This window comes from Diprion similis, chromosome 4, assembly GCF_021155765.1.
Source record: "Diprion similis isolate iyDipSimi1 chromosome 4, iyDipSimi1.1, whole genome shotgun sequence".
NCBI lineage: Eukaryota > Metazoa > Arthropoda > Insecta > Hymenoptera > Diprionidae > Diprion > Diprion similis.
This window is the reverse complement of record NC_060108.1, coordinates 21,549,567-21,570,087: the sequence shown is the minus strand read 5'-3', so window position 1 is coordinate 21,570,087 and position 20,521 is coordinate 21,549,567. Positions and strand designations below refer to the sequence as shown.

The window sequence follows — 20,521 nt, the reverse complement described above, 5'->3', positions numbered from 1 at the left end:
AAGAAAAATGAGCCATTCACGATTTCTGAATGTGAAATTTCGTCTCTCTTTAGCTTAGATGATAAAAAGCATCGGATCGATGCTTGGCGTCAGCGCGCACGCTGGCTTCGTAATAGCTGATTCCGGAGTTCACAGGAGTTGCCAAATTTCCTCTGGAACCATGGCAACGATCTATAAGAGAGTGGCGCCACAATGGGGCACCAGATTTTCCCTTCGTCTAGGGTTCAGAGTGAGGAAAAACGGAGATAACACTACGTAGTTTCTCTTTCTATTCCTCTACCTGCCTATTCAGGGCCGAGTCATAGGTTGATCGTGCCTGTAGGCTGACACATTTCACAGGGTCTTGTTTCATATATTCCTTAATTGTGTTAATTGGCAGTGAAAATGAATTGGGTTTCACAACGACACGCTTGTTTTCGTATTTCTATTGCACCAAACATACGTGATCTAATTTTTTCGAAGTTCTAACTCTCTATCACTTTCGTTTGGGAACATCTGTCGGAATTGTAAGATTTTTTTAATGCAAAATTCTTATCTATTCAAATTTAACGTCATTGGTTGAAACCGCATACCTACTCAATTTTCTTTTTGTGGAATGCTTTTACGTTTAGCGTTAAAAAATTGTGATACCATCATTCTTATGTAGAAAAGAATCAAGTGACTCCTAATCGACGGCCGTAGACACTTCGTGATCCCGGAAAAAAGTTTTCATTTTAGTAAATAAAAATTCACTGAAGTTACAACTTTGTGATAAAACGCTGCCGAGATTTTAGTCTCAAGAAAACTAAACTCATCCCATATACTAGATCATCACCATACAAGATTTTATTCAATGTCTATTTATTGATGTTATTTTTGTTTTCATATGACCAAAATTATTCACTAAGAAATACAATTAGTTTGAAATAATTTTAAAAATATTCAACTAAAGAAGCAAATGAGGCCCTCTGGGCTGGGGCCCATAGACCGTCACCCAGTCCGCTCAGTTCATAAGCCGCTCCTGTTCTTGTCCCCCAAATCCCTAGTAAAAAATATGGGACTGTAATGTCATGCCGATGTTTCTCAAAATATGCCCGTATCTATGAGTCACTCCAGAGTAACATCGTCTGCATGAAATACTTTCGAATTGAATATCGTACCGAAAAAAAGTGTGAATAAAAATTGTACATCGGCGACTAGCTTCGGCATCATTGAATACAATTTGCATAAATAATTAAGAGCCAACGTATATGTATAATAACGGTCAAATGACGCAACGGAAGGACGATTAGATAATAACACATTCAAGGAAACGCAATTTGATTTTTTTTTAAACTGTAAGTTGTGCGGGTCTATAAACTTCCAGCCTTTAAACTCATTTCAATCTAAACTAATAATAACCTGAATGATAATGATAAGAATGTCACTATCTCATTCGAACTTTGCTAGCCGAATGTCGAGTTCACGATCAGCGACCCAAATAACCTTTAAGCATTGAATACTCGAAATCAAAATTCTAGAAATCTGATTATACATTCGCGATCAGTGAGTAAAAAACCTCAAAAAAAGTACCAATTTTCATTCAAATCCATTCATTCATTCTCAAGATGACATAATTTTTCTTCGAATGTTTGTAATTTCGCACTGAACAATTCAAAGCAAGACTTTCAAGATTGGAGAAACCGCGTAGGTTAGGACCAAAATCACAAAAATCCGGCAACACAACGACCTTGAACTAAGCTGAGAGGAAAAAAAGGAAACAGAAGAAACGGGACGTCAAAAATTCTGGGAATCATTGAAAGCCGGTTGCGTAGAAACAAAATTTCCCAAAGACGGTACTGGTGGCGATATTATCTAGCTCTGGTATCCCCACCATCCCGAGGAGGGGGGAGGACGACCAGCATCGAAGCAAACTCGCTTCATAGCCGAGCGTCGTCTCTACGATCGCCGCAACAGTCACTTGCAAGAACTACGCCGGTACGCACAGCTTTCGAGCGAAGTATTCCAAACAATTGTCCCAGGTTAGTGAAGACAAAGAAATCACTCGTATAACGAACGGCCTGCGAATTGCCTTCGGGCGCTAATAATAATAATAATAATAATAATAATAATGAGAAAAAAAAGAATCCCAAGTGTCTTTCATATCGTTTTTATTCTTCGAACATATAATTGCTACGCAGGACGGTAAAAATTCTTTCTTCAGCTAGGAAAGTGCCATCAAGATGAGCCTGCGAGTCGACGATCTTGTCTGTATACCGCATTGCACGGATAACGGTACGCGATTCGGGCAGAATTTGTTTCGGTACTCGGTATAAACAACTTTTAGAAATGCCAGCTGGCCGGCCGGCTTCGTTGACATTACGGCTTATGTGCATACAGAAATGCACCGCGGCTTTGCTGCGCTGGAATTTCCTTATCTCGTGCACGCTTACGACGACTGTAGAGAAGTAACTCGATGAGTCTCTCTTTGCCGAAGCACAACTGCTCCGGGATTGTGACGTTTGCTGGCGTACCTGCGGATGTATTTATTACGTGCGTAGCACAGTCTGTGTCACTTTACAAATTTTTCTCTTCAGTTGCCTCTCAAAGTTTCACTCGTCAAAGGCAACGTGCTTTTTTGTATGCACAGGGTTGTGGAGAAATTTTTAAAAGCTGTTCACATCGAGTACGAGAAACTTGGTCCAAAGTAGGTCTCGTTGACCATGCGGGACAACACGGGCGTCGGTTAAAATTATATAGATATGCAACTACATATGTACATTTGCAGAGGCATTGGTAGAACACTGGATATTCAATCATAGAGTGAGAAATAGATATATGATAGATAGATAGATACATAGATACATAGATAGATCAGTTTTATTTATCCATAACAATGCTGGATAAGGATATCCTTTCTTGATTTACAAAAAGAGGGAGACAGAGAGAGAAAAATGCTCAAATGCCGGTTTCGGGTGAAATCCCCTGCATTAGTGGCACTCGTTGACAGTATTCGATCATTGACCCGAAACCTAATATTATCCTAGATGAAAAATGATGATAAGAGATAGAAGTGGATTGAGAATGTTTTTCTCAATCGGAAACAGAATTGGGCCATCGATAACGGTATAATTTTCCTCACTATCTTTCTTTCGTCTTTTATACTTCTATGTGTTAATCCCTGCAACAATTTCGTCGGGGAAAATCGAGTTTTGAATGAAATCGATGCGTCTTGCTGAACGATGTTCATGCGTGCGCCTTCGCTCGCTTCGCGCTTACGTAAACAGCCGTTGTATTATTTTTAGCATCAGGTTGCCACGCCATGAGTTTTCGAACGCTACGCTTAGCAGTCGTTGGTTTCATACATTCGGTGGAACAGTTTTGAATTGCGATACACTTGTCGACTGTTGATTAGGTTGATTATGTAACCTGAGATGAACTGTCCGGAATATTTTCCGAGACTGTCAATTGTTTCCCTATAATTAATTGCTTCGTGAATAGTATACAGTTTGATCGTTTATTCGCCCCCTGCCGCGTGTGGATTACAACACACAACCGGGGTATGGGATCTATAGGCTGACAATGAATAATGAGCGACAACAAACGCGGGATGATTCATTTTCACAACATACGATCATCGACTAATTGTCAGAGTCTGTGCCGGCTCTCGGATAAAAGATATAAAATAGCGATAATTTCATCGTTTATCTAATGCATTTCTCCGAATCTTTGTACGTCACCTAATTTCTACGTATGTACTGTCATCGATTAAAATTAACAGGCATATAATGCGTGTAACGTTTGCGCTCGCGCGAAATATTCGATCATTCCAATGGTGGACTCACGAAACACGATGTTACCGGTAGTCGACGCGTGTTCAAGTAGGGCGGAAAAATTAAGGGAGTGCCCTCGACTATTTCGACGTTTACGTATATATCTCCAAACATCCATCTCCACGTATCTCGAACGCAAGAAAGGGCTTGACAGCCTCACCCCGTAAGCATTTCTAAAGGAAAACACTCCCAATACATTTTCGTTTGATGATACAGAAATGAAGAAATGAAGAAATGACAGGAATTCTACGAATTTGTTAATGCAATTCCGTAGAATCCTTGCGATTTCTTTATTTCTGCGTCAAATGAAAATGAAGTGGGGTGTTTTTCTTTATAATTGCGTATAGAACGGGGCTGTTGAGCCTTTTTTCGCGATTGAGATCGTGGACTTTGGTATTTGGATGCATATACGTCAACGTCGAAATCGACCAACGCACTCGTCATGTATCGTATGAACTGATTTCGGAAACCATTGGACAGACTGTCCTTGTGCTTATTATGAATTATCAAGTCGACTCAACGGAATGCCTCAGGGTTCTCCATGATTCCTATACATTTTAAACTCGCTGGTTTGTTGGTGGGAATGTATAGACAAATACGTGGCTCGACGGGATCATTGACATTAAGGCGTATATAGAATACCTAGTCGTGGACTAATCCGAGGATCTCAAACCTCACCTAGAACGTAATGAGTATTTAGATTTGCGGTTTTCCATTGGCAAGCCAAAATTCTGAACGTCCTGAGGGAGCTGCAGTTTTATTTTGCAAATTTAGCGGTGCTCAAGCTACTGACTTTTCCGACTTGGTAACCACCGACGTGGCTGTCGTCGTGCTTTCACATATCGACACGCATTTGTCACGTGTCATTCGTCGAACCCACATACACGCAGATTGATGACTGTAAATGAAAGCCAAGAAACGTTGGCGGCGCTGCAACCTAGTTATTTAAAACGGGAAGAATATACATTTGGTCAGATTAAACCATGGGCGGTTCTTGATAGGCCGAAAAGCGAAGTTCGATGATACAGCTACAGATGCTGTACCACGTGATCTCAGGCTGTACGGCAGATGAAATGTTGGAATGACGCATCGACCCCAATCCAGCAGGGTGAAAAATGCGCGAGGAATAAATACCAAGCGTCGAAGGAAACTGTTGATAGTTAGAATTCTTTCAAGATAAGACTGCAGGTACCCGAGTATCTCGTTGCCAACCACTGGTTGGCCCAAGATGGCCGAACAAGTCGGAGGTCACCATCGCCACGTGCACACGGCGGTGCGAGAGGAATTAAAAATAAAGCAAGCATTCGTGATTGGGAGAACACGCCCGCTGCGTAGAAACGAACGGAGCGATCCAAGCCGGCCTTGCCGAGCCGGAAAGATCGGGGATTCCATCTTAAAGTCGCCGCATGCAATGCGCGCGCATCGCGCAGAGTTTGGAATTCTTTCACTTCACTGATATCTCAGCATGTATGCATGTACGAAGCGCGGCTGAAATACGAGTAAACTGAGAGAGAGAGAGAGAAAGAGAGAGAGAGAGAGAGAGAGAGAGAGAGAGAGAGAGAGAGAGAGAGAGAGAGAGAGAGAGAGAGAAGGATAAAACCCGGCCGGGTAGCTCTTCTAAAACAGGTTTCTCCGTAACACTAGACAATATTCCTATATGCGGTTTAACTTGGTGTATACGACATTTGTATGTATGACACGAAATGCCCGAGCAGAGGTGTATACATATATATAGATAGACACGCACACAGCCTCGACAAAATATTGTATTCACGTGATATTTGTGTAGTGTGCATTATCGTATACAGTTGTACCTATGATACAACGTCTCGAAGCTACAGTAAACGAAAAAAAGAAAAGAAAAAAAAAGAAACTGTTGCGGCGGTGACGCAAGCGGCGGGACGTACAGGCGCCATCGCATCGCCATCATAACGAAGGTGTATGCCTCCACTATTTTGCCATACAGCAACCAATTCACAAGCTGATTAAATCGACGAATCCTTTTGACGAATATGTAAACCCCTACACCCGCCTAGTAATGTCAACTTTTCACACATACGTGTGTTTGATTTGAGAAATTTGTCGTTTATACTACGAGGCTAAAGCTGACTGCAGAATAGTAGGTCGTGAAGTTGGAATATGAAAATTTGGTGGAATTATGAGGGTAAAATTGAACTACATTTTTTTATTTCTAAAAATTTTAACACGTTTGCCTGCCAACTCTGGCTCCTGGCTCTGGCTCTTCAGCTTCATGTTTATTATACTCTGTGCTTTCGACATATGAGGAAAGATGCATTTTCACATGCATATATTTTTTATACATACGGTTAATAAAACGAGGATTAAAATTCGATCAGATTTATAGCTAAAGCTATATTTAACTGGCAAGAAATTTTGAAGAGATCAAACCATGTCACGTATATTTAAAAGTCACTCAAGTTAGGAAAAAATTTTTAACACTTAACATCAATCCTTTTCGTACTGAATTGGATTACCATTTTCGTCGAAAGACTCTTAACTTTAAATAAATTTCGTGACACTTTTGCAGTCTAGGCGCATTATTCTCATCCGAGTCGATTTTATTGGTTTTAAACGAATTGATCTTTGGAATATTTGAAGGTCGTACTAAACATTTCTTAACGAGTATCCAAGATTTATATTTATCAAACAGACTGAGAAGCGTTGCAGCACCCAAGTTTAATAATAAATGCATTAAAAATTGATGTAGGAGAAGAGCTATACATTTGTCTCTAACAATACAATAACAATTCGATCTGCCCAAGCTTCACATAATAAACATAACATCCAGTCAAACATCAGCGTGTTGAATGAGGCTAAGATTTTTTTTGTAAAAAGTAAAACCGGTAAATTAGATACAAATAATTGTTATTTTTTTTATTTTTCTTCACTTACATCAATACCTGACGACAATGCGAAGTACACACGTGTTGCGTATCTATAGTGATTTAAAACTGTAACTGGGTGAAAGTTTCTGGGACACCTGTTGAAGATTGCACGCGGCTAATATATTATAAGTATATAGGTATATAATAATACGTATGTGATTACAGGCTTTCGCTAACCCTTTACGTCGAAAAACAGTTTGGAATAAAGGCAAAGGTTTTTTGTACGGTCCTTCGTTAATCAGTTCAGAAATCAATACATTATTTTATTTTTCAATAAAAAATGTCTAATTTCAAATATTTCTACTAGAATGAATTTCACACTCCCGCGCTCGGGGATAGAAAACCTTCGTTAAGAATTGATTATAGACTGCATTAACATGAACTTTTGTCCCGCAACGAAGCGATACGATCTGTAATTATAACGACTCAGAATTTTATTTTTGCCCCAGGCCACTGCAAGGTATGCGACGATATTATCTATTGCAGTATTGCTTTTACTCTCCTACCGCGATTTATCCGTAGATGTTCGGGCTTATCGCATTTTTCCAAACCGTGATACTGCATCGCCGTGGGGACTGATTAGTTATAATCGCTGCAATGTCGAATGTAAAACAGAATAATAAAGGAAGAATCACTGCAAAATTGCGACAGACCGTGTATTGAAAATTTTATGTTCTATATGTTTGTGCAGGGGATTAATTTTTTGTCGGTAAATCCTACACTGTAAAATTGTCTTCTCTTTTCTGATAAACTTGCGCGATACGTTGTCGAAATTTTTCGTTTTCTTGTTTTTTTTTTTTTTTTTTGCCCTATGCATGATATACGTTGACGTAAGTTCTCATTAAATATATTAACACTTGTTTCAGATTCTGCGCGAATATTTTATCTATTATAATTATGCGTACACAACATGTAACGTATATGTATACGTACTTATATACATAGCACCGGTGTTCGCAAAACAAATCAGCGCGAAGCTTTATCTTTGGAAAAGATAAATCGCATGAATCAACAAATATAAACAGAGACAAAACTCCTTGGAGTGGTTATAATTTTTTTTGTACCGTATCTCTGTTTGCCGTATTTGCGTAGTATGTTCGACAAATCGCTTAGCTGTAAGCAGAATAAGCTGTGGTTTTAGTTATAATCGTTTTGATATCTTTTCGGTCCCGCACTGGAAACTAAATGGAAATTGCAAACGAGGGATATGAAAAAATGCAGAGAATTATTTGAAGTAATTCTTTTATTCGGTTGGAAAAATATAAATAACGAAATTATTGACAATCAAGTAACCGAGACTTTTAAATTTACTATACAACAGTTGTATTGCACGCTATCAAACTGGACAACCTTCATGCTTCTCTCGACATTTGCATAACGTGTCCATCATACGTACATACCAATAAGCACACCAAATACGCATAAGAATTTTATTCCCGAATCAATCGTAACTTTAACTTTTTTCACCTAAAAAGCGGGACGAATGTAGCATATTATTCCATCTTTAAAAGAAACTTAAGATCATGTTTCCCGCAAATCAAACTTATCAGAGAAAATCAAATCACATTTCCCGCAAATTATGTTTTCAGTATTCTTTCCATGTTTCTTTCTTCCCTTTCTTTTCTTCCTTTCTGTTTCTCTCTATTATATACTTCCCACAGTATAAAGATAATTATATAGGGATTGTCGAATCCATTTAAAATATGTAGTATAATTCTTGTTATTTTCATCAGTATTTCGCGTTACGTAATTCTGTCGTTTAAATTCTGCGTAAATACCAGACTTATATAATTTTTCTAATAATCTAAACTGTTTTAATCTTTAACCTCTCCGTACTGTTAAGAGCAAAGAAGAAATTTGTTTACTGATATAAAGGTTACGCGGTTCACTCTGACTGTATTTAACATACAGTTAGAATTTTCATGAAGCAACTACTCATCAACTAATAATCGAACCGGTCACATCCGCTTACAAAATATTCACGTTCGCTTGAGTGCAGTGTGGAAGATTGAATCGATGTGAAAACGGACGTGTAGTGATCGTATTATCAATCCTTGTCTGACACATTTCTGTGGAATTACACACTAAACACACTCGTGTCGTTTGTACCCCAGCGACAAAAATCATTATGAAAAATCAACTATTAAACATTATGATTTGAAATTTTTTTATAATGTTCTTGAAAAGTCACGTTTTCAAATTATATAGGTTATATGACAAAATATGAAAACTGCTAGATGGCGCTACAGACTAGATTTTTTTTAGATTTAGGTACTTTAAATTAACGAAAAAAAATTTTGGGGTCGTTTCTACCCCAGGGTGTAATTTTATATGTCTTAAAACTACGCCAGCGTGTAATTTTCACCAGTTTACTAGGTCACATGCCTACACGAATATGTATTCCACGAAGACGAAGAGACATTATCGAGTTCCAAAGTTCAATATCGTGCGATATTGTCGTCATCGAGTAATTCCCGAATTATTATTTTATTCAAATATACGTTTTCCCCGTTTGCTTCATAGTGTGATAAGCTGATACACGAGCAATCCATGCACGTAGAATTCTCGGTAAATCGATCGCCAGGAACTAAAGTGCAAACGTACTTGTATTTATACTTATACTGTATACGTGTGTATACATAGTATAACAATAACGCTCTGACCACAATGGCAATGGATTTGGCGTTGAAATTATATTTAATATTTTAATAATATTTTTTTTTTCTTTAGTGTAACCGAGATATGAATTGTGACCGCAATGACTGAAAAACGAGCTTTTTCCTGCCATATACCGTAGAATCGAGACTGCAGGTGTGCTCACGGTTTACCTTATCGCTATCGAAGAAATACGTATAGGTACATTCTCCAGCGTAGAAACGGGAAACCTGTAATTCAAAGCAAAGAATATACATCTATAGAAAAGCATTCTCTGCCCGAATGTTATATCTTGCGGATATTATTTCTCGAAGAGATTTATCCTTCTCGTTATTCCGACTAGGCATTCAACAATCACAAACGCGCGCGCTTTTATATCCTCTATATATGTATTATTCGAATGTATATGTACATCTGTACTGTACATGCAGGTGTTGAAAATTCAACTACATGAGAGGTATAACTGCGCGTATAAGGTTGCATTCTATTTTGAAGCAGTATTTTTGTCGGAAAGCGTTTGAAAAGTTCGATAAGCCTGTAGTGTCGGTCGCTTACCTGAAACTCAATCGCGTCGTTACGATGTCTAATTAAATATCCATTTGGAAGAATTTTACGGTGTAAGATTTTTTCCATTCTCATAAACACATTAATGAACTTCTAACCTTGCACGCATTCCATTCAAAAGTTGTTCTACGGATAGATTGTCTAGTAGACGATATCATATCTACACCGTAATCACTTGCTTATCTTTTATCAGAAGAAATTACGTGCTGATTTGTTTGCCTGTCAGATTACAGTAAATATCATTCAATATCTCTCGTTTTGAATTTTCATTACAATATCTATTTTGCTGGTTGTCTCCTGATGTGCGATGGTATAAATCAAGGATTTCCCACTCAATTGATCATGGTGTCAATATCATTCGAAATAATTTAGTAATCTCGGAAATCACAAAAAAAGTCATTAATATTAAAACAGAATTCTGTCCTAGTAGTCATTGGTAGTCACGAGCAATGATTTAGGAATAGACAAATCTTTCAATAATCTTAAGAAATAATAGGAAATCTAAAAAATCGTGAGAAATCACCTGATGAAAGTAAAATTATTTGCCAAGTAACCTCTCGTAATAACTATAAAATATAAGTAATCGTGAACTATGCAATCATGGTGTTAACTTTTGCTTCAATGAAACACCTCTTGGTTGAGGTAAATAATTGATAAATTTATTCACACGACGTGACATTCTATTATCATGACGAGATCATCGCCGACATTTTTATGGGGGCAGGATAGTCTGCACGTCAAATATATTATTTATTAGCTCACTGACTAAACCGCGTGAATAGAATAAAAAATTAAGCATCGAATCATTATTGATTTCACAACTCGAGAAGCAGGCGTGCAGTTGGGATTGCCCAGAAAAACAGAATGGCTTCATTTTTTACAGCCACATTTGAACCAAATTAACAACCTGTGAATAGAAACTTTAATTTCAATTCGATTTTTTCCAATAAGGTAAACGCCACTTATCCTGTATAATGCTTGATTTCATCCGTGATCTGAACAAGGTTACTCTTTTCAATCCTCAAAATCGTAGTTTCGAACAATTCGAACAACTCGAGTTGTAACAGCTTCTGAGGTTTCAATGGAATCGTGTGACGCATTTTGAATTTCAACAAATCAAAGGAAGGCTGTACTAATTGAGAATCACTGCATTATTAATCGTTTTTTCCATGATATTTGAGGAATAGAATTATCTTAGCATTTCAATTTTCCAGGCGTTACACATTTGTCAAAATATTCAAATTGCCATCTAACAATAAAATCAATTCGAACTAATCACGGTTGAGGAATTTTTTTATCACACTGTTCAAATTTTTTGTATGGAACTTCCTACACTGAATTGGAAGTTTTATTCGGATACGGAACACTGAATTCACCATACGGTCATCGTTTGTTCAATTTACAAATACAATAAATTTACTACTCAAATTAGTAAATTAAAATTACTTTTTTGTGATTTTGACATAAATTCAAGTGAAATCAAACATTTTTACTGTAAATTTAGAACAACTACATAGTAATTTACATCGCCCCACCGAATTTGTAAATTTGCAATCTAATTTTGTAATTCGACAACTATTTTACACGGTAAATGTATAGAAAATTCACAATCATTTTTAACAGTGTAATCAAATTCTTATCGTTCTCATTTTCTTCATCATACATTTTAGTTCTAAAAACATCTTGAATAGCTGCCGGGCCGTTTTCGGATGTACAACGTGATCTAAAGCAGACTCTGAAACACCCCTCGGTATTTTAGCTTGCTGTTTCGATGTAGAAGCTTAAAAATAACACTCGAATAGAGTACAGCGTTACACACAATATTGTACATACGTTAAACGTTTGAAAGGATAGAAAAGGAAAGAAGAAGAAGAAGAGAAGAGGGACGAGGAAAGAAATTTATATGTATATTTATAGCGTCTTACGCAATTTGCTGACCGCCGTACAACGGACTTTATTCTCGCAGAATTCTTATACGGGCATTTGATACAGTTCGCCGTAAAGCTGTTAGCATAATATACGAAGCTGCCGGGTCAATCGCGATAAACCATAGACCCAGCTGCCACGCCCTGTAACGAAAACCGTGAGATCGTTGCGAGTCCATCATGACACAATTACGCCACCCTCTACGTATAAAAAAAGTAGGGAAAATGTCCGCTGGCACGAAGGTCTCTTCCCATAATTGATTTTGTAGGTCAGAATGACGGCGCTGGGTGTGACCTTTGAACCCCGCGCCCAAATAATGTCTGCCATGGTTTAATTCGAATGGAAATATGGAGAATAATAAGTCAAAACATTCACGAAAATAATTTATTATTACATAACGTACATTACGTGTCTAGTGTTATCGACTTTATTCGAGTGAATTAATTATATAATTTAACTTGAATACATAAGTTCTATGGAATAATACGTCTGCGTAAAATGAATTTCTAGCTCGAGTTTCTGTTCCACCGTGATCTTATGTTGACCTAAAATTCTTGTACTAAATAGGTCGATCTATGAATTCTTAATATCACGTGTTTAATTTTTCTTACAGGCAATTTTCCTTGAACAATGGACAAAAACCAGATGCCTCCACCCGGTTTCGTGCCGCCACCCGCTTACGGCCCCCCACCGTCGACTCAACCCTGTAAGTAATTGGACATTATAACTAATTGCTCGTTGCTTTTCGTTTCTCAAATAAAAACGCAGTTGAAACGATTTTCTGCGGTACGAAGCACCGAATTGTTCAAAATTAATTTCGTCCATTATTGATGTAAGATTTAAAGTTGTTAAATGAATGCTTCTTCAAATTTCAGCCGTGGTCATCGTCCAGACACCGGCTTTGGGGCCCGATTCTGTATCTATGACATGCCCGAACTGCCGTGCCAATATTGCGACCCGCGTTGAACAGACTTCATCAACGAAAACCCACATAATCGCTCTACTTCTCTGCATATTCGGGTGAGATTTTCGATAATTCATTTTTTCCAATTATATTTCAGTGGAAGTCATAGCACAGGCATAACCGTTTGAAAAATTTTGCATTTAATTTCAGCTGTTGGCCGTGTGCTCCTTGCCCATACTGCATCGATAGCTGCTTGTCCAAGAAGCATTACTGCCCAGGCTGCAATGCATACATTGGAGAATACAACAATTAATCGCGTCAAAAGTCAAATTACTTTTCTATATCAAAAGTATCGCAGTGGATATTTCTGCTGAATCAACAAAAGAGAAAAACAAAAAATAAAAAAAAAAAACAGTTCAAAAATAATTAAATTACCTCTAGATTTATGTTATATATATGCCGTGTATATTTATATACGAATACAAAGCGCGTATAAATAATACACGAGCCAACACGCACACGCACATGCTTGCATATATACATTGAAACTTATATCTGTACATTAAGCCAACATAAAATCTTACGGAAAAACGGGATAATAATAAACAAATGTTACAAGTCAATTTTTGAGATATTAAGAGAAAAAATCAATATACTTATATTATATTATATCATATACAAACGTAATCAATTTTTGGTAAAACTTGATGAGATATTGCAGATTGCGCGTAACTAAAATATAAAAAATTATCTCGCATTTAGCAACTTCGATCGATTGATCTGTTCCATTTTTGTAAAGGTTTACAAAGTCATTATACGCATAACTATTTTGGGAAATTTCTTTATTTCCTACTTCAAGACTAATGTAATGAGCTTTTCATTAAAAAAATATCACAACTGCCTAGCTGTTGAAGGATTGTTCTTTTTACGTTTATTATTAAAACTATACTTGATATAAAAGAAACAGTGCAAATGGGCTTGTAATCTTATTTTCTTAACTATTGTTATTGCATTACAGCGTATATAGAAGAAGTAAAATTCAATCAAACCAATCTGACCAACAAAAGCATTTGCTTACTGTAATCGACGAATTTTAGTTTTTAGAATTTTTATACAATACATAAGACATAATAATTGTTAAACGTAAACAAGATTGAAAAAAATATTTTTATTCATCGTCCAATAATGAACATTCAGCAAATGAATTATGAAACCACATTTAGGTGTAATAAAATATCTATCGTCGCGTCGTCATTGCAATTTTTTACCACGGTCTACTTATAAGTAAAGCATTTGACATTCGACCCACTGGCTAGAAGGAAAATTTTAAGGCTGCTATATTATGCGGCGCAACGTGGAGATGAAATAGCCAAGTAATAGCTTTCGGTAATTATTTAAATAAAAAAAATAAAAAAACTGATATGAAAATCCGATGAGAGTCACAAATTGTAGATCGACCAAGGACACCTTTATTAACTGATTGACCACATTCAACTAATAAGTATTAATCTGACAATTTTATCAATTATGTGACCTTGAAAATGAAAATTTTTTCACGTGGGGTGGTTACAATATGCACAGTAATCATGAATCAACTTATTGTTTTGCAATCGAATCAGATTGATGTACTTATTTCACGTGAATAAATTTTGTTGGCATTCTTACAAAGCACTTCGTTCTATTGTATGTCCGTATCTCATATAAACGATGCAATATATACAATATAAATATATTTTATTATACTACTCCAGTATACATATACATACGGTCACGTATAATGACATTTCGGGATTCCTTGAGTGCAGAGGTAAGAGAAATCCAAAATTTTTTTGTAATTTGAATACCTATGTATAAACATTCATACAAGACTTATGCACTCTATTCATACGAAATCCATGATCCATTTTAATTTACGGTGAAAAGTAATCTCTAGGGCTAAATAATGGCGCTAACATTTGATAACGCTGCTATGAAAAATAACTAAAAATAGAAATGATGAAATAACGAATCAAAGTGTCCTGTTATACTGCCATTTTATATATGACAGCCTTATAAAGATTTATACATGTATAGTCAGTAAGCAGTTGGTTATAGTGCAAACCGTCTATAATTAATTCCGTTAATGTCAGTTAACGGTATTCGTATTTTATCGCGTTTGGTGTATTTCGTATTTAGCGACCATATATCCCAATTGCTGCATGAACTTCTATAAGAGAGAAACTTGAAGCATTTATTCTGTACAAGGTGTAGTGTATTCCATTAATATGTAATTATTGAGACACACTATTGTGTCTACATTACATTTAACTCAATGTCAATGACCAGAATCAAAATTCAAGCTGCAAAATATTTACATTCTGAACCTGCGCTTGAGAATTTCAATATCGGTTTTTTTTCGCCCGGATTAATTATGATGTTTGGAACTTGAAACGACATTTCAATGATCTTTGCGTAAGTCGTTTGGATTAAAAATAAGCGTGACGATGGTAAACTAAAGGTTTAAATAAGATGATGTTGAATATTTCTGACAAACTACAGACTGTAGCTATGTCTTTATATATTATATATATGTAACATATGTTACTTTTTATTCTCTACGGAAATATATTTAAAAATTGGAAAATGTTTTCCATGCAGACAGCATATTGTAATATTATTATCAGATGCGTCGTATGAATAAATATTTTCACGCTTGCCTAAATTTACACGTAGACAAATTCTTAATTCATCACAATCCCTTCAGACCGATAGAACAAAAGTATTTCGAAAATCAAATTGTTTATAAAACTAAGTAGGGTCAGTCGAAACGTGACTAAATTTTGAAATCTAACTTTAGTCTATCGAATTAGACACTCTCTTTGTCTGACCTACCTGCTCACTGGATTTGTGTAGATCCAAATGAAGTGCGCATGAATGGATATCATAGCAAAAAGTATATACTACTACGATCGTAATACCGTATCAATCAATATAAGTGTGACTGAAGATCCATATAGTCAACGATATGATTGAATCAACGGCGCATCGATCATCTGTTGATCGGTTCATTCAAATTATGCGCGCCCATTCTTATTCATCGAGTTCGATCTCTCGATTTTTTCGATTTATATCGCCATCTAACGGCTTGAATTGCGAAACACATGGAGAGTTGTCACTAGTGTAGATCGTGTAGATTTAGCACGCCGGCTGTGCGCGGTAAATTCTGGATATAAAAATGTCAGACTCGTCAGTGTTGTATCGTGTTGGCGCTTGTTAAATGTTCGTTCGTTGAATTCGGCATCGTATCATGTCAGTTGTCTATGTTGTATCGTGTGCAAACTAATAACGTTTCCAATCATGTGGTACCTAAAGAGCCTTAAAGGTAATTCCCTTCCTTTTCCCTTTTGTCGTTGTATAACCTACAGAATGACAGAATGTAATCATGCGCCATAACTATGTTTTTAGGTGATATTATTTATTTAAAACCGAACAAATTGATGATCGTTAGCAGAAAGGAAGGGTATGAAATTCTTCTCAAAGACGATGCCTCCATCAGTAAACTTCATGCTACCGTTACTGTCAGACCGAAAGTTAATTTCAAGGTTGTGCTTTGATCACTTACTTATCTACAAATTTTCATTTACAATTAGTATTATGATCATTTACAACAAGTGACAAGGCTCGTCGCTTGCTGCATCTACAATCGGATCCTTGTAACGGCATTATTTTATATTTCAGAATAATGAACCGAGCTCTACAGTGATTGTCCAAGACACCAACTCCAAGTATGGAACCTTTGTAATAAACAGCGAGAATCAACAGCGCAAACTTACACCAGGGGATCACGTTCTCAATGAAAAAGACAGAATCAAATTTGGCCTGCAGCAACACATATTCACGTGAATATTCATATCCTATGTATCGTACACAAAAATATGTCTTTTGTTTCTTGTAAAATATTTAACTACACGATTTAATAATATTTCAGGCTTCACTATATACCTCTCATAATATCGACATCGACTCTAAATTCTGAGGAAAAAGTAGAACTACAAAATATTGTTGAAACACTGGACGGCGTGATTGTTGAAAAATGGAAAGAATATTGCACGCATCTTACTGTGTCGAATGCCACACTTACTGCTCAGGTTAGATGGTATTGTACTTAAAATTATTGTGTAGAACCAAACTTATGCAGTACCCTGTCCAATACTATTTCCTATTTGCAAACATGTAGGTTGTGCAAGCCTTGGCTTTTGGTACTCAAATTGTTAGTATGGCATATTGGCGAGCAGTTATTCGTAGTGTGGAGAATAAGAAAGAGCTACCAGGAGTAAAAAATTATTTGCCCTCAATAAAAGAAGGATTGATTGACAGTGAATGTGTATCTATAGAAACAAACACCAGTCGCAAAGTTCTATTCAGAAATCTCTGCTTCGTGTGCTTATCAGCTTCTCAATGTGGACTGAAAGATATAGTTCAATGTGCAGGTAAATACTGAACCACAATTTCTTCTCTCATTCTTCACATGGTAATTAGGTATAATACGATGTATATTCCAGGGGGCAAATTGGAACTGTTCATTGAGGGGCAAAGGGATGTAAAGCAACTTTCGTCGGAAAATTTTATCGTCTTACAACTCGAGAACAGCACTTCACAGCCTTTGCACATCTCCCAAGCTTCGTATGATGAAATTCGTAAGTCTTCTCTTCACCAGCTTCCTTCGATAAGTCATTACTATTGTTCCATTTGTAACCACTCATTGTTTTTTTTTTATAGAAAGTACTTTGGAAAAAAAGAAACTAAGGTTGATTCCAGAATCTGAAATATCGCTGGCAATATTGTATTGCTCCACTGAGAAATACTGTAATCCGAAATTTAACTTTAAGCGATTGCTAGGTGTTGGTAGGCGAAATAAAAATGTTCAACTATCCAGCACTATTCTAGCACCCGACACGGAAGATATGCTGTCAACCATTCCTCGCCAAACAGACGTTATAATCAATGAATCTTTTACACCTTCGGAACAAATAGAAGAGGCAGGAAACTCAAGAAAAGGAATACCATTACTCGGAACAAAACAGGCCGATGCAGAAAATGTAAAAGATTCATCTCCGCTTCCAATAGTGTATAAAAAATCCACAGAAAGACCATCTTTTGGATCCGAAGAATCATCTAGAGATGGATATTTGATTATAGATGAAATAGGATCTGATTTTGAGTCTGATAGTAATGACACAAATGCTAAAAAAAGTGATGTCAATGAATTTGACAATGTGCTGAGTAAGTCTAAGGTTCTTACGAACCCAATAGTTGGCCAACGTATTACTCGTCAGCTGAAGTCACAACTGTCAGACAGATCTAAAACGAAAAATGTTCACGAAACATATGCACATGGTTCCTCAAGAAAATCTGGTGGTAATTTTCTTTCCAGTCCATCAACCTCAAAAGATAAGTCATGGAAAAAAGCGGCCCCTAATGATTTTGAAGATGAAGAAAATTTCTCTTTAAGGAAGCCCGAAAGCATTACAGGTAAACTCGGCAATAACTTTTCTTCTCAATTACACATCGGTAATAAAATGATGTACATCTGTAGATCAGCAGTCTAGGGAGGAAAATCCGAGGGGTGAAAAAATTTTGAGTAAAAAATTAGATCCAGATACCAAAATGTCCAATTCAGCCCATATAAGCGATAAAAGAAAATCACGTAAGCAAACCGACATGGATAATGACGATATGTTTGGATTTGTAAACGAGGGAGCAAGGAAAAAAAGGAACGTTATAAAAGTGGAAAATAACGAATTATTCGAATTACTCGAAGATCCAACCACTACAAATTCACCACAGGAAGACAATATATTTCAACAAGAACTTCAAAAAACGAAATGCAGAAACATTCAAAAAAGAAAACGCTCTGTGTCTCTGACCAGCAACAATTCATCCATTGATGAAGAAAAACCCGAAATTAAAATTGAGGCGATGGATACGGACGAGGAAATGATCCGTGCACCTTTAGTACTCTGCAAGAAGGAAGACATCTCGGTAAGATGTGATACCTTTGTTGCAACAGCTCACCCACATTGTCATATGAGACTAAAATATTAAATAGAAAATTTATTGTCAATCGTTTTGGCATATTATTACATATACGTATACATCCAACCGTATATTAGGTCATGTACATCATAAAACGGATTTATTTCATTATAGATTGATGAGACGTGTAATTCAACAGTTGTACCTCTACTTCGTACAGACATCGATGTCTCCCTGAACGCCACACTAGGCAATTACAAAACTTTTATTAAGGTACCCCTTGATCTTCGACATGGACCATGTTATTTTTACACGAATGTATTTTTTTTTTTATTATTTCATGTGTTTAGTTGGACTCCTACTAAAATCCCCCATTTTCCAGATGTATACATTAACTCCAAAAGAAAGAGTGAAGATTAAGAATATGTACGTATATGAGTCTGAAGACGACTCTATCAGCAAATCCAAGGTTTGTGAAGAAGAGATAAGCTCGAGTGAAGACGAGAACGACGACTTCAGATTTCACAGTAAACAAGTAGAAAAGAAAGTGAGAGCAAGAAGGTAGTCCCAAGTAAATGAAAGTTCTCCTTTTCGACTCTGTATATCATAAACAAACTATAAAACATCGTTGAAGTTTGTATTGTAAAGTTCTAGTACCAACATCGAAATACACGTCAACAACTGTCTTATCGAATAATATAGACAAACCGTGTTTATTGCAAAAAAAAAAAAAATAATAAACACTTATTCTCATTTTCTCTATAACATGGTAGTCAATCTTTTTCAGGAATTCCCCTGAACTATATTTACAGGATTACATCTGAAACTTGAGCAAAATCAGCGTATTTAATTAGTCAAATATCCACTGAGATCGTCGTCCGAATGTTTGCTATCTGTGATATGGCCGCAACTGTGAACCGAGTGCGGAGTTCGATCTTTTGGACTAGTTCCAGATCTAGGGCTATCTCTTGCACTTATCGATACTTCTTCCAAGACTCTTCCATACTGAATATTTTTGCCCTCTATCATTTCATCTGTGCTGTCTCTGCTCTTGGCAAACATCATTTCCAAGCTGCAGATTACATTAACTAACTCTTCTTCTAGTTGAGGGTCGCAAGAAAATGACACCATACCAGGCTCACACCCTGGAGCACCTGATAAAAAAATTTGAGTAGACAATTTATGGAGTTCATGGTATTATTAGAAGGCATGACTATCCTTTTTTTTTTATCTAATCAAAGATATGAACCTTGGGTATCCTGAACGTTTTCCCACCGGATTAGGGCTTCTCGAAGAGGTTTATAAAGTTGGCGACGACTGGGATTATACCAAGTACAAACTCTAGAATCTAGTTGAGATCTTTCTTCAGTGCTAAGTAGACTCCAGCTCAAGAATAACTGCTTCAACCGTGGGACTACCAAATGGGCATAATATGAATGTATAATAGGAGTTACATACATGACTAATCATGGGAGTCCATTACCCTCAGGTATCAACATAAATATTGCATCACAGATTTGTTCAAATACAACTTTATCCATCTTCTTTGCCCCAAGAGGCTCACCGTTGTCAGTAGAAGTGGATTTTGACTGCATTTTACATTTTACCCATAAAGATTTCTCTTGATTATACAGAAACAAACGACTATAGAAAAAAGCAATGAGGAAGGAAAAGTCAACTGCCAAGTTAATGAAATTCGGGCTGTATTCACACGTTTAATTAGCCAACTGCAAGGTATTTGTAAAAATTGTTTAAAGGGA

At 36.6% G+C, this 20,521-nt stretch overlaps 3 protein-coding genes across 3 annotated transcripts; 2 read left to right on the top strand and 1 right to left on the bottom strand.

Annotated features, from left to right (window-relative positions):
- Nucleotides 1-1,903: 1,903 nt before the first annotated feature.
- Nucleotides 1,904-14,410, top strand: LOC124405735 (lipopolysaccharide-induced tumor necrosis factor-alpha factor homolog). The gene is made up of 4 exons (XM_046880892.1): nt 1,904-2,000; nt 12,456-12,548; nt 12,718-12,862; nt 12,957-14,410. The coding sequence occupies exons 2-4, from the start codon at nt 12,473-12,475 to the stop codon at nt 13,057-13,059; spliced, it is 324 nt and encodes a 107-aa protein (XP_046736848.1). The 5' UTR covers nt 1,904-2,000; nt 12,456-12,472; the 3' UTR covers nt 13,060-14,410.
- Nucleotides 14,411-15,942: 1,532 nt separating this feature from the next.
- On the top strand, nt 15,943-19,508 carry LOC124405723. Its single transcript, XM_046880875.1, has 10 exons — nt 15,943-16,107; nt 16,191-16,327; nt 16,464-16,624; nt 16,714-16,873; nt 16,963-17,215; nt 17,288-17,422; nt 17,505-18,257; nt 18,322-18,767; nt 18,936-19,034; nt 19,144-19,508. Exons 1-10 carry the CDS (start codon nt 16,083-16,085, stop codon nt 19,324-19,326), a joined length of 2,352 nt encoding a protein of 783 aa, XP_046736831.1. The 5' UTR covers nt 15,943-16,082; the 3' UTR covers nt 19,327-19,508.
- LOC124405731 lies at nt 19,427-20,440 on the bottom strand. The gene is made up of 2 exons (XM_046880886.1): nt 20,011-20,440; nt 19,427-19,915 (listed from the first exon to the last, which is right to left on the bottom strand). Exons 1-2 carry the CDS (start codon nt 20,219-20,221, stop codon nt 19,608-19,610), a joined length of 519 nt encoding a protein of 172 aa, XP_046736842.1. The 5' UTR covers nt 20,222-20,440; the 3' UTR covers nt 19,427-19,607.
- Nucleotides 20,441-20,521: the final 81 nt, after the last annotated feature.